The 15,551-nt window shown below is 41.4% G+C and overlaps 1 protein-coding gene across 1 annotated transcript; it reads right to left on the bottom strand.

Annotated features, from left to right (window-relative positions):
- Positions 1 to 1,204: 1,204 nt before the first annotated feature.
- lmx1al (LIM homeobox transcription factor 1, alpha-like) lies at positions 1,205 to 15,207 on the bottom strand. The gene is made up of 9 exons (XM_030790391.1): positions 15,164 to 15,207; positions 12,534 to 12,619; positions 11,891 to 12,074; positions 2,872 to 3,104; positions 2,178 to 2,341; positions 2,014 to 2,091; positions 1,764 to 1,890; positions 1,505 to 1,660; positions 1,205 to 1,362 (listed from the first exon to the last, which is right to left on the bottom strand). The coding sequence occupies exons 1-9, from the start codon at positions 15,205 to 15,207 to the stop codon at positions 1,205 to 1,207; spliced, it is 1,230 nt and encodes a 409-aa protein (XP_030646251.1).
- Between the last annotated feature and the right edge of the window lie 344 nt (positions 15,208 to 15,551).

Genomic DNA, 15,551 nt, shown 5'->3' with positions numbered 1-15,551 from the left:
GTGGTGTGTGTATGTTGTGTGTGTGTATGTGTGTGTGTAGCCCAGTGCCCTCTCTACATTTCTTGACCTGGAGGTTTGTATGGTGTTGTATTTGGCTTGCCCTAAACTCTCTGGTATGTGGCTTTGCTTTGCTCCCTGAACCCTGCTGAGCCTCCCTCGCTATGAATTCATGAGAAATAGGCCTACGAGTTAATGTTTAAAACATCCCCGTAACCGTCAAACCCAACTTACAATCCAAACTCAGTGTGTGTATCACATGACTTCACATAGTTTCCTATAATGTGTCTTTGTTGTCTTTAACCTGTGTTGCAGAGAGCAGGTCAACATGTCGAACGTAATATGAGAAATTGACAGTGTCTGTGACGGAACGGGCAGTGGAGCAGTATTACAACATAAAACAATAAAAATATACATATATAAATTATATTACATATTCGAAACACATTATAACTTTAAATTAATCAGTCAACTGAGATTCTTCTTTTGTTTAAAAGTTCCAGACACAGATCTCTGTATGTCTAGACATGACACAACAAAGATGTAAGTGTGCTTTTACTTTTCATTTTCACTATGTTTCCTACTGGCATAGTGGGCCAATTCCTATGAAATAAGTAGTTCTGAAGGTTATGCTCAGTAGCTGTAATTGTGCTTGGGTTACTGTACCTTTCTTTTTTATAGCATGAAGGACGTTGTTCCAAGTCCTTGAAAACTGGATGCAAGACACTAATCTCCACATTTTCATACACATCGGTCAAAGAAGAGGAGACATTCTATAAGTCTGATGGTCTCTTGTTCCTGTCTTGTAGACAGACAGTGTTATGGGATAATACTGTAGCTTTGTCAACAGCTGCCCATTGATATGGCACTGATATTGTGTATCTGTGACCATTAGAGAACTGTGTGGATGAGTGCGTGTGCGTGTGCATGTGTGTGCGTGTGCGTGTCTGTGTCTTAGCAACATCGCAAATGCCAATCGAGATTACTCTCTTCAACAGTGTATTTCAGAAATGAACTATGGCAGATTTTAGTGTATTATTTTCATAACAATGTCGAATGCATCGTGTGAGATCTGGAATGTCAAAGCTCGAGAGTGCTTCTTGCTGATGTGAGATCCTGCAGACCTTGCGAATGATGGGATGGGTCATGGTTTTGTTGCCTCTCCCAGAGGTGATAGAGTCAGTCTGGGATCAGGATTGAGGAGGGGTCACGAAGTGAAGTAGGAATTTTGCATGGAATAAAGTCGGTCAATGGGATTACCCACACGTCCTGGCAGTAGCCCTCCATCCGCTGTCGCCAGGAGGCAATCACCAAGGTGACTCAGGCTTCCGTCATTGTCCAGGTCATGGAACACTGCTTCTGAATCTGATAAAATGTAAAAACAAAACAAAACAAAAAAACCCCCACATCTATAAATGCATGGAAAATCAAGAGATGATTCAGGAGATGATTTTTTTTCCTTTTTTTTTTTTGGCTAATTTCCGTATCTTTTTTTACTATCACTTACCGTAGGAGTGCAGCTGATCAGGGCCAAGCTGAGGAGGTGTGAGACCATGACGAAATTGTTCACCTCCATACAAGTTGGGATCCAGGGACAGGAGCTGCTGTCGGGGCAGGGCAGGATAGGAGAGGAGGCCGTCTAGCCCATGATTGCTGGAGCCATCTGTAAAGAAACAGAGAAGCTCTTAATCCAAACATAACCCCTCTGGTTCCCTGCATCTACCCCCCCCCCTTTTTTTTTTTTTTTTTTGGGGAGATCTACTCACCTTCACTGTCATCGTTACTCTGACGACCACCCCTGCTTGGCCCCCTCCGCGTCCCCCCCAGCTGCTCCTGCTCCTGCTGCTGCTGCTGCTGCTGTTGTTGCTGCTGTCTGCGAGCGATCTTCTTCATCTGAACCACAGAAACAAACCAACTGAAACACACCTGATTTGTGCTATGGAGCTGTGGGTTATTTGATACAGAAATTTGTCAGTCAGGGTTTCAGTCATGAGTATGAGACAGGCGAAGACTTACTTTCGCTCGTTGGTTTTGGAACCACACCTGTACCACTCGAACCGTCAAACCAGTCTCGGCGGCCAAGGTCTCTCTCACCTACAAGACAAGAGATATTCTCCTTCGTGCTCAAGAGTAATGCGGGTGAGTAGTCGAGCGTGCGTGTGAGATTTTGAAATGCTCACCTTTCGACAGGGTTTGGACGACACTTCGAAGGAGGCTTTAAAAGCACGTCGCTGTTGTGTGGTTAAGATGGTGCGAGGTCGTTTCGAACGTTTGTGTTCCTTTCCGTCATCGCTGGTTTTCCCTCCGGCAGAACCGCCCCCACCCTCCTCATCCTCACTCTTCACTGCACACAGATTGGAAAGAGAATCTATTGTCTTTGCGCACAGTAAATATGTAAATCTAGCAATGTCTGGAAACATTTCAGTGAGTTTAACTTTCCTTTTTTTTGTTCTAAAACTGTATGACTTTATTCTTAATAATGTGAATGGTAGAACACAAAAGTGACACTTGCCATTTTCACTTCATAGTAGCCTCTTGTTTAATTGTTACAGACTTACAAGTACAGAAAAGTCTGGAAGTTCAGTCTATTCATTAAATCAAAGAAAATTTTACCAAGGCTGGGAACAGTTCTCTTTCATCTCTGTTCAAGAAATGATCTGTAATTTAATTCAGATATGCTCACGATATTCACTGAGATATATAATGAATGCTTACAGTAAATGCACTAAAGTTCAGCTCATTTTTTGTGTAAAATGAATTTGGATTAGCCCTCACTGTTAGTGTTTGAAAAGTTGAACTGTGAGTTACCATATCTGAGAGAGTAGTTTGTCACTTTGTCTCCCTAACCTCGTACCTCCATCCAAGGGGCTTTACCTGACTCAGTGGGGGCTGGACTGATGGCAGCCAACATCTCCCTCTCCTTCTCATAGTCTCCTCTGCAGAGGAGCTGTCCCTCCTTCAGAACAAACTCGTCGCCTCGCTGTAGTCGCCGTTCGCACTCACAACAGCTGAAACAGCCAAGGTGGTACACCTGACCCAGCACACGCATGATCAGCTCTGAACGGCCAATCACCTGAAGGCAAGCACTGCATTTCCTCACAAACAGCCTAGGGGAGAGGGGGGGGGGGGTGAGAGGAGTCAGGTTGTGAGAAACACATACTGCTTATCATTACGGTTAAGGGCTTGCGTTTGACATTCATACACAAGAAAAAAGAAACTCAAAGTGACCCCAGTCCAGCAGTGAGAGAGCAGAGTACAACTATACATGATTCTTGTCTTGTTCCGACAAGATGTGTTAGCTGAGATGCAGATGTCTTGACTGTTGTGTAAAAACAACTGCTCTTAATAGTTATAAAAGAAAACATGTCATGACTTGCAGTTACAGGACATTCTTCATTCCTAAAGCACTCTTATTAAACCCAGTGTAAACCTGGGTGTAATATTTTGCTCCTATCACTGGGTGGCAGCACCTGACAACGTACCAGCTGGCAATCCAGCAGGAGATTCTCATTAAATCCATCTTTGTACAATATCCAAAGGTAAAATAACAGCACCACTACAGACGCTGATATCAAAACATTTCTTGTGTTTTAGAAAATAAATAAATAAATGAATGAATATAACTCAAGGACAGTACCATCTTCATACTAACAATATTAGATTGTGAACCTCTAAAAACCATTGCCCGTTCACTTTGACCTTTGTCCTTTGCCCCCAATAAAATTTGACCCATCAGCTTTTGTAATTCAATTCAAAGGCATGGGGCTTTTTCTCGCAATTTTTCCTAAAATCCTCCATTCTCTCTCTCTCTCTCTCTCTCTCTCTCTCTTTTTTTCTGTCCCCTCCCTCCCTAGCTGATATTTTCTGCCAGAATTCCCAGTCCTCCCTCTCTCCCTCCCTCTCTCTCTCTCTCTCTCTCTCCCTCTCTCCCTCCCTCACTCCCTCCCTCTCTCTCTCCCCAGCTCAGTGAAACTAATAAAGGCGGGATTAATTAGATTGTTGTTTAAACAGTGCGATGCCTAGACAGACGCTGTAAACTCATAACCAGGGATTGGGGATAGCATGGGGTTAATCTCTCCTCTCTCGTTTTCACACACTCAAACAAACACGCCGCACACAACCACCCACCCACCCACGCGTACACACACTCATATAAACTGACAGATACCTACAGATGTTCCCGAACGCCATATCATACAGTAAATATGAGGCTCCTCATATGTGTGCACATCGAATTAACACTCAGTGTGAAGGCCAATAAACATGAACACTGTCACAGGTATTGCACACATGAGAGAAGCAATATTGACCATTTGTGGTTGACCAGTAATGAAGTGAAAAAAAAAATCAACAACTTCTGAATACTTCTGATGAACGGAAAATCTATACTTTTAATTTGTATACACAATTTAGAAATGATATAAAGGAGAATCCCTAAAGACAGAGGGTTTATGAGAGAAAGAGGAAAGATTAAGTATGAAACAATATGAAAAAATATAAACTGAATGAAGTTGGGTGTTAGGATGGAACACAATGTGATTGATCTCGGGCATTGATCTGTGTGTGTGTGTGTGTGTGTGTGTGTGTGTGTGTGTGTGTGTGTGTGTGTGTGTCGGCAATCCCTGACTGGGTAAGAAGAAGGTTTCGTTCCCCAAAATCTGGTGAAGTGAGAGGCAGCCAGGTCCACATATGAAGGCCTCTAATCTGCAGCAATGTGTTGATCCTGTCCGACATGCAGCTGCCATGGCTGATCTGTCTCAATCCATCTGCCAAACGCCAAATTAACCACCCCAAAAATCACCAAGTGCACTAAAACTGCACCATAATCACCCAACCCCAAATGGCCACACACTCATTTCACTAACACACACACACAAAGACATCTCAGAAGGACCAAGTAGTTCACCAGATATACACTTGCACATCTCCATTTAAACACACATATTATATAGTTATAGTCAACAGAAAACTAGATGGTTGCCTGGGCAACCTTGTATTGAACTTTCGGAGAGCGTAGTGAACTACTGTCAAGGTAGATGACAAGTATATATTTTAGAATGTCAGTCATTCAGGCCTTCAATCATTCAAATAAGAATAGCATCTTTTTGCATTTTCTTTCCATCTCATCTGGAATCTAACTCAGTGACTGGTGTTTTGAGCAGGAGAGGAAAGAGAAAAATAGGTGTGATGAGAAAATATCTTAATATTAGAGCGGTAAGAAGTCATGTAATTGGAGAGTTATCAATGTTTGTGTGCAAATATCCAACTGATCTTTGCTCTCTCTCCTGAGTAGAGTAATGGGATAACTCTAATTATGACCTCAGTGGCACAGGGAATGGAGTTACAAACTGAGTGAGAGAAAGAGAGAGAGAGAGAGAGAGAGAGAGAGAGAGAGAAGCAAAGAGAGAGGCAGAGAGATTGTGAAAAACAGAGTAAGACAGAGAGAGAGAAAGAGAAGGCAAGAGGAGGGGGAGAGAGAAAAGAGAGAGGGTGAGAGAGAGAGAGAGAGAGAGAGAGAGAGAGAGAGGGAGAGAGAGAGAGAGAGAGAGAGAGAGAACTAGTGAGAGGCAAACATTGTTTGTTGAGGAATAACCATATGATTACTATTTGCTCTGTGTAAGTGAATCAGTGAGGCCAGGACTAATACAGTGACTGGCATGAGAGTACTGCTGAACATAGTATGTCCATGAATGAGTGTGAGTTTGTATTATTAATCAGTTTTATCAATCAGAAGTGTAGTAGTGTGCTCGTGTAAGATGGTGGTGGTGATGGAGGTGATGGTGTTGAAGGTGGTGCATGTGTGTGTGTGTGTGTGTGTGTGTGCGTGTGTGTGCGGATATTGCTGTGAAGCACGGTGGCTCAGAGCCAGGGTTCAGTAATCACATCATCTCCTTTTATTAAATCTCACTGCTCTGCTTCTGCGTTATTAAAATCTCCCAGCATTCCCCACAACACTTGCTTGCATCCCCACGAACACACACACACACACACACACACACACACACACACACACACACACACACATAAAACCACAACACCCATCAAGACCCAAAAAGATTTGTGGCACATAAACTGATAGGCAACTGATATGGACAGGCACAGTCTTACAGACCATAAATACAAGGAAAATCTTTGATAAATATATTCAACAACGAAAAATGTCTTAATCATAAAACTACCTTACGCTGGAATCATTTGTTTCCTTTCCAATCATGCTGAAAGAATTATTGTTAACGAGACCATTGTAAACAATTATTATCTCACATAAACCGAGCCTTAGGAAACAGGAACAAACAGACTGGTTATAAATCCACGGAGAACAGTTAATCATTGTTGTCCAATTATGTTTGTTTAATCATCTTCGCCTGTAAGGAGCCAAGAGTAATGTTCATGTCAGTCTTCACAGAGACCGGGAGCAGTGACAGCTGTAAAATTCTGCAGCTGAAGAAGCAGGAATAATATGGCTTGTGTTGACATACAACAGTCACCTAATCAGCTCTAAGTTTTTTTTTGTTTTGTTTTTTTTTTGTTTTTTGTTTTTTTTTAGGAATATTTTACTAAGTTCTGACTTGGTTTCAAAGATATTTCGTTTATCATAAGCAATACTTAGTGTTTTTATTTTGGTGGTAAAATCAAAATTAAATCATGAAATTAACTGCCCCAGAAACCCCTTGTTAGGGGCAAAAAAAACACCAAAAACAGTTGTTTGAAAAGATTCTATTATACCCGGAAAAAAAAGTTGGGTGTAAATTTGTCATAATAACCTTCTGGAAAGTTATGTCAAAGCCAAGATCTGTCATAATGTTTTCTGTGAAATGGTCTCTGCACTGCAGTAAAGCACAAAGTATCAGCTCAGTGAAATATTATATCTGTCTAATGTTGGAGTTTGAGAAAGTAAGACAATATAGAAAGTGTCAGTTCATAGTGGCTGTCAAAATACATGATCTGTGGTAACTGACCATGTTACTGATATGATGAACAGAAGAAGAAGAAGAAGAAGATGAAGAAGAAGAAGAAGAAGAAGAAGATGAAGACCTCTTTCAATGTGTACATGAAGTGCATGATACACAAATGTGTTAAATATGATTTCATACAATGACATTTTTGATCGACAATGCAACCTGTACACGAAATACTGTCTCAAATGACGCCTTCCTCCTGCAAACGTGTGTGTGTGTGTGTGTGTGTGTGTATGTCTGTGTGGAGAATGCCCAGGGGAGTGCAGATTGAACATGTAGATGTGTTGAGAGGTGTGTGTGTGTGTGTGTAAGCGCGCGCGTGCGTGTGTGTGTGTGTGTGTGTGTGTGCGTGTGCGTGTGTGTGCTTGGATAAAACAGCTAATCCCCAGGCCACCAGAACGCAATATCCTGTCAGCCAGTTTCTCATTTCCTGTCTCCCTCTTTGGCGGAGCAATGAAAAAAAAAAAAAAAAAAGAGGAGGGGAGAGAGACAGGGGGACCCGTTGCCCCAGAAACGGAAGATACGGGAGCCCTGTTTGAGAATGTCTGCAACGTTCTCTCTCTCTATCTCTCTCTTCCTTGTCCACCCCCTGCCTCGCTTCTCCTCTCTCTCTCTCTCTCTCTCTCTCTCTCTCTTTCTCTCACTCTCTCTCTCTCTCGTTCTCTCTCTTTTTCTCTCTTTTTTGCAGATCTTCTTTTATTATCTCAGATTTAATAAAGCCAAGGCGAGCAGCTTGTTCTGCCATGAAACATTTATTAGCTGTCTGTAATGAAATTGTTGTGGGGGAGGCCAGGAGATGGGAACTCATCAGACATTATGCAAAAACAGTGGCAATATTACCAGAGGTGAGACCTCATGCTCACCTGCTTCTACTTCTTTTATCAGCTCAGCTCCATCAGCTCTTTTATCTCCTTTATTTTTCCCTGATGTCCTCCTCTTATTCCCGAACCTCCTGGCCTCCTGTCTGCTCCTTGAACTCTCTCTCTTTATTCTCCCCTTCACCTCCTCTTAGCAATTTGTCTTGATCTACATTGCTTTGCAACTACCTGAGGACTCAGATGCAAAGGTGGTTCTCTAATGGTGCTTTGTGGCAGAGAGCACTTTTTTTTTTTTAATTTGTGTCTAGAATACAGAGAAAAGGTGGTCATTCGCACTCATGGTCTCGTGTCTTGTAGGGTCACAGGTCAACCCGGCCGTTACCAAAGAGGTATAACCTGGTGGTCATTCACACTCATGGTCTCGTGTCTTGTAAGGTCACAGGTCAACCTGGCCGTTACCAAAGAGGTACAACCTGGTGCGGTCTGACAATGTCACCAAGGCTGTGAAGTAAGACAAAGGTTGGTTTATGCTGCTCAGTGAAGAATGGATGTGAAGACAGAGGACAGAAAATGAAAACTTTAATGTGAGCCACATCTGAAATCATTAAGGGTTTTTGTCATTATGGATTTAAACATCAGGTTCTCCTTCATAACAAAGCTCTGCCTCTCTCTAGGCAAATTTGATTTCAATAAATCCATCACAATTCTATAATTACAGCTAATAAGGACTTACACTAAACAGTGGCTTTAGGTCGCTGTCGTACCATGGAACTGCATCAACTAACGCTAGGACTCACAGAAGTCATTTCTGTTCTTTTTAAGAGAGTGTTGAATGGGAGTCTATGTCTGGTTGATCTGTCAGCTGTCCAACTAACATAAACATGTGCAAACCCCCCCCCCCCACCCCCGCCCACAAAAAAAAAACAGTAAACAAAGAAATTTTGTCACTGTCATTGTTCCTCAACAACAAATTCCATGGAACCGCGTTTTGACAAGCTGACACATTAATCTCACTCAAACCTGCAACACCTGGCTCAGATTTCAAACCAATCATGTATATTCAAATAGAGCAAGTCATGCACGGCACACTGAAACGTAATTATAGCTGATTTACGATTAAGACACTTAGCGTGTATTGTTTACCAAATGTAAACCTGTAATGTAATACTGCCATGTGATTATGATCACAGCGCTAAACAGCACTGGCCAATTCCTACCCGAGGGTCCGGCACCCCAGCAGCCCACACATACCATCGAAAGAGCTGCGTGTTGACCATAACACACTTTGTGGACATGTCTGACTGTGTAATTAGCACTCTACCCAATCGGCTGCACCCCTCGCTTGCCCTGAGACACAAAGAGGCACTGAGTGGAGGTGATTAAGAGAAAACGTGGGATAAACGGAGAGATAAACTGATTGGTGTCATCACTGCTATCAATCTCAACAAGCGGGAAATGAGGTTTGGAGCAGAGAAATATTATTAGAAACCAGACAGTGATGAACGAGCTAATGGAGAGAGGGAACGGAGAGAGAGAGAGAGAGAGAGAGAGCGAGAGAGAGAGAGAGAGAGAAATGTGAAAAAAAAAAACTGTTATTACCCTTGCCCACATATCTCTTCATACCTGAAAACTGTTATAGCGTAGCGATCGTGTCTTTGATGAGCCACACGGACATATGTAAGGTAATGTGAGACGACAGTGTGCAGTGATGTAAGGCTGGATGATTTTTAACAGCGCGTCAGACTCTCTCTTCGCCTGCGGAGAGCTGATCTAGTCTGTGGTGTCTGACTCTAACCACCCTGCAGAGTGATCTATTAAACCCAGAGTATCTTAAATATCCGCTCCCATGTCACCGCTCACCCCCGCGTGGAAGGAACAGGGACGTTCCAGAGGTGAGGAGGGGGGCTGATAGGCCTCGGAGCCCCACGCTAGACTAATTTTCTGCCTGGGTTTCAGGCGCCGTGCCCTGGGGCTCGGAGTCTTTATTGGTCTGGGACGATCTTCGGTCGGGAGGGTTGTGTGACCGTCTGCTGTGTGCGGAGCCTACAGTCAGAGAGTAGGAGTGACGTGGGGAGTTTATCTAACCTTGTGATGGTCGGGAAAATGTGTGTGAGTCAAAGTGTCTCATTGTGGGAGTGTATGGGAAGGGGGGGTGTTTTTCTTGAAAAATATGTGGGTCTTATTGCCATCTTAAAAAAGTTTAAAGAAAGACAGAATTGAAAACATTTGATAAGAGGATTATGAGAAGAAGTAACAATGATGACAAAAAGAAGATGGATCATAGTTAGAAGGAGCGACATGAACATCAGAGAGTAGAAAATGTAAACGTTGAAAAATGCTGGTGAGAAAAAAAAAATTAATCCTATGCAGAAAAAAATTCCCACCTAATATCAAATCATATTTCGGATGTTTCTACTAGAAATGCAATGTTCCTGAAAAACTCTCAAAGACATTACCACATGGATCAGCCTTAAAATCAGCATTCCACCAGATTCCATTTTTTTTTTAAATGTTTGAGATTCTTTGGCATCCCTGATCTAGAACACACACCTGCTCTAGGTTTTGGGAGGGAGGAGTGGGGGAACTGGTGTGGGGCGCTGACAGACAGACCACTGTGAACATAAGGAGGTATTGTTGCTGATCGACTCAAGGTCAGCAGCAGAACATTGTGCCAAGTCCTTCAGAGAGAAACACAGCACAGTTCATGTTTCATACTAACCATACACACACACACACACACACACCGAGTAAAACACACAACACACACTCACCACTGCAGCTGAACATGCTCAGCATAGACATTAAACTGTAAGGACTGAGTCACTGAATAAAACGAGACGGTCAGGCACAACATTGGTCTCTTTTCTCCTTAAGGTACAACACCAGTCTGCTATTTCTCCTTTACTCATCTCTAGACTGAATCCCAAATGCTTTTATGCATGTGCCTCCAAGAAAATGCCTAAGTTTTGTGCAAACCGATAACGTCATAGTGAGTTCTAAGCTATTTCATGGTTCCTCTGCTTTATAATGCTTTGTGTATAGAGATTCTGTCTATTTGGCCTGTTAAACAACAAGCACTTTACTTCTTTTCTTGTATCCTTTCTGGGTAACACTGGCAAATGCTGTGATAGTGCACATTTATACCTTGATGTCACCTTGCATCAAGTACTTTACTTAAGGGCAAAGACGATCAGCAGGACAATAGATAACACATATCCCTTGTCCCCTTGGAGACAACTGATAAATTTCATGGAATTATATTACAGTTAAATGTTTACACTGAGGTTATATAAGTGATAACACACTAATGACTAAGCAATAATTAAATGAGTGTTACCAAGAATTTAGATCCTCTGATTGTCTTTCATCCCAGCGCTCCCTCTCACTCAGATTCCTCTTTATGAATCGCCAAGTCATTTACAGTTATAGAACTGACAAAAGAATTTCTTACAAAACCAGGCTAAAAAAAAAGAAAAAAAAAATCTGTGCTTTCTCTCTATCTCTTCCCTATCTCCTTAAACTCCCTCCTCCTTTACGCCTCTTTCCTCTCATTCTCCTCCAGATGTCAGTTGCGGTGGGAGTGTCTAAGCTGCTTGATGGCGTCTGACACTTTTCACAACAGTGATAACAGGGCCAGAGGATTGGCCTTCAACCATTCCGCCCCCTGCTGATGTCACCATGGAGTTATGGACACCCCAGGCCTCCTACAGTATAAATGTGGTGCCAACTGATATGCTAAAAAAAAAACAAAAAAAAACCCATACATGCACAACTTTAATCACTGTGTATGGTTCTGCAAAAAGTTTGGCACAGTTGGTACAGAGACCTGTTCCCTCTTCATTTTCAAAGGATGTTGTTAATTAATCAGAAATGTCAAGTCACTCTTTATTACTGATCTACATCTGGGAATGTAAAAACTGGTGGTCTGTATGCTGAGGTTGGTGTAAATTCACTAAGCAGAGGTATGTTGGGTCAGTGTGCATGTGAGCCAATCTACTGAGGAAAGTAAAAATTTAAGGATCGATCAGGCTTGCTTTGGTGTACGGAGGCTTGTTTGGGCATGCTGAGGCATGAGAAGAATGGCCCGGGCTTGCCGGACCACTGTGGTGGTCTTACTTTTCATAGTCGTGCTTGCAGTAAAGGAGACGGTCACGGCAGTAGCAGGTCCCGCTGAGCGCGCTTAGGCACACGGCACACTTGACGCAGGTCTCGTGCCACGATCTGTCGTTCACCCGCAAAAGGAAGCGGTCTGCTATGGGCAACTCACATCCCGCGCACACCTCACCCCCACCGACGTGCTCTAAGAGATCAGGGGAAAAGGACAATAAAAGGACGACGATAACGGCGTTAAGGAGACACCTCTTAAGATGATTACTGGCCTTAGTTTTCTCATAGGCTAAGTTAATACCACTCCGAAAATAAACAAAACGGACACTGAGATATTTTGAGGTTGATAAATGATAACAGATTCCTTAACATGCGTGAAGAGACTAGGCCACTCGAAGAGCATAAAACTAAATATCATAATCATATTTTTTTACCATTCATGAATCAAAGCAAATACTAAACAAATCTTTAAGGTTAAGCTTTAATATTAGAATTTCTAAAATACTCGGAAGCCGGTCATTTGGCTTTCGGTAGGCAATTTAGTTGTGAAGTAATATCCCCTGAGAGTGAGAGATGATGATACAAGGTGAAGCACTCACAAAATTAACGCGAAAACTAGCATAATTACAGCATAAATAGTCTTTTAGTTTACCAAAGGGTGTGGTCGGCGGCGCCTGCTGAAGACATGATTGGTTCTCTTCTGTTTTCATCCCGTCCCTCCTGCCTTCGGAGTGCTCGCTGAAGGAGAGTCAGAGAACTTTGAGCATCGACAGAAGGAACAAGGAAATAAAAAGTGTTTTATCCATTTTAATGACACTGGAGCTAAAAATTATTATTTTTGTCAATGAAATAAAATATTACACCTCTGACAGCAGAATTTGTACTGGCCCATGTGCCGTGTAGAGTAGGTTTAGTCTGTGCTCAGAAATAAGTGCTCATTTATTTTTTTAATAAGCAGGTGACGTCTGAATTGGCATTTGGAGATGTGCTTATCCTCAGAAAAACGTATTAAGGTCGAATAAGCTGAAACAGCGCTCAAAAACCTGTGATGCGCTTTTGATGCGCTATCATTTGCATTTCACATTAATTAAATAAAGTTCATTCGAAGTCTGAACACAACTCGATTGTGCAGGCCATGACAATGAGCCCTCTCCTGTGTGGAGTAGAGAAAGGTATATTTTACATTTACTTCAGCGAACCAAAACTACAACGTGTGTTCATTTTAACTTTATGAATTTATTACTGTTAGGCCCACGCAACTTGCCAGGAGCAGGCTTTACTATAGGAGGAATTATAATTTTCAGGCAAAATTTCGAAGAACAGTAGTCGTCACCAACAGGCAAACAGGAGGATATAAAACGTAGCGTACTGATTCAATGATCTCTTGTTACGAACTGATGTACCAGCCGAAGTATACAAATACATAAAGGCCTAAGTGTAATCAAAATGAAGGGACAATAATAATAATATTAGCAATAATAATAATAATAATAATAATAATAATAATAATAATAAAGGCGTCAAATTATCATTGCACACAGTAGTGACATTATTATTATTATTATTATTATCATCATTATTGTTATTGTTATTGCTATTATTATTATTATTAATAATATTATTATTATTATTGAACGACTTCACAACCGGTGCTGTCCAGGAATTTGGTTGGACAATTCAAGTAAGGCCATGAATCAAAACTGTGTGTTGCTGTTATATAGATATGAGTAATAGATAAAGATCAAATTTCATTGTGAGGAAACACCCACAGTCTAAATAAATGTTACTGCCATGTTTTGCCCGGGAAATGAAAAGTACACTCAATAACTTATTTTTGGGGCTACAGACTAATTTACTGATCATACACATGGACATTTAGAGCTTTTTCTTTCTCAGAATTGCGTTGCTTAAAATGAAAATCCTTTCTTGCCAAAATTTTCAAGCAAAAAGGTATTTTTTCCTCAGAATTTCAGGTCAAGGATTTAAAATATTTGAAAACGAGATCAAATTCAATTAAATGAAAAAATAACAAAAATGCATATTAATTACAAAAACAGGCATTGCAAATCACAGTTATTGAAATACGTCCGTTTTCTCTTTGAGTGTGACTTTGGATAAGTATAAATATGATCGGATACCATCAAAAATTAAGACGTAATTGGCCTCCACGTATTGGGAAAAAAACATGAACCAAAGCAATTTAAAACGCAAATTAAATAGAACATTCACACATGTTTATCTAAACGAAGTGTGTAACTCAGTAATGAACATCAGAACACAAAGTCACAGTCAGGGATGCAGGAGTTTGGTGTAGCGTGCGTCATCGCGCTTTTGGCGTGACCTGAACTAACCACTCGATGACTGCAAAATTATTATTTATAAAAAGATAAGAAATTACAAAACTTAAAACTGTACATCAAGAAAGATGTTGAGGAATCACGGTGATTTATCCTCGTTTGAGACAAGCATCTTCGAGCGCATGTGATTAAACTGCGCCAGTACCCCATTCCAGTTAGCGTGAGATACGTGGCTAGGAATTGAGTTGCATGTTTAAAATGTGTGTATGCAATCTTTACAGACATGTGAGTTGTGGCATTGTATCTCATTAATTAAACCCCAGTTCACGTTTCAAGCTGTTTCATGACTCTCCCAAAGGGTTTGTGGTTTAAATTTGATGCACCGAGATATTAGAGGTAACAATTCAATTTATGCTGCCTGACTGATTTTTTCAATACACATGCCGATATATTTTGCGATGCATTTTTGCTCAAAATCAAATAATTTCAATACTCAATTCTGAAAAAAAAAATCTAAAACCAAAGACTGATTTTGACAGGGTTCCTCATATTAGAAACCTGTCCCGTCAAAAGGTGCCTTTTCTGCCAGCCAAACGGTACAATTACTCTGAAAAACCAAATAGCTCTAATTTTGCAAAATAAAACTTTAATATTATAATTACATTATCATCTTTTAATGACGACGCTTTTAACCGTTATTGTTCATGCTCTTATGAAGTGTTCGGATTTTTTTTTTAACTTTAAACATCAGTTCGCCAACGCAGTCACTTGCAAGTTAGAAACAGAACGTGAAAATAAGGGAGTGTCTTTGGCAGAGATTTTACAGGATGCGCTATGTACGCGCGCAAATCTTAAATCAGATTCAGACCCATGAGAAGGGGCACTTTGTGGGGAAAAATGAAGTAAGAAACAGCGAATAACGTTATGCAGCGCGTGTAGCAGCGAAGCACCGACTACCTGCAGACGCGGCGGCTTGTGAACGTACCTTGTGGTGAAACACACTCCTCCTGAGACTTCTGTAGGTAACATCAAAACACCACAGAGTACGTTAGATAAGGTTTTCAATCCGTGATGCCCCTACATTCCAAAATGCATCAAAAATAACGAAAAGGTCTCTATTATCTCCTGTCGTTTGTATTGTCGTCGGTACGGTCCTTGAGTGAATGCAATGAGTTGCGTTCTCACAATGCCTGGGAGCAAGGAGATGAACGGGGAGGGGTGGAAGAGGGAGAAAGATGCACACATAGACGTATAGCACCCACCTTGGAGGCGAATGTCTGATCTCTCTCTCTTTCTCTCTCTCTCTCTCTCTCGCTCTCTCTCTCAAGAGCAGGAGTAGACCAGATATTTTTGTGTGGGAGGCCAATTTTTTT

This window comes from Chanos chanos, chromosome 13 (genome assembly GCF_902362185.1).
Source record: "Chanos chanos chromosome 13, fChaCha1.1, whole genome shotgun sequence".
Taxonomy (NCBI): Eukaryota; Metazoa; Chordata; class Actinopteri; order Gonorynchiformes; family Chanidae; genus Chanos; species Chanos chanos.
Note: the sequence above shows the minus strand (reverse complement) of the source record. Positions and strands in the feature narration are given on the sequence as shown.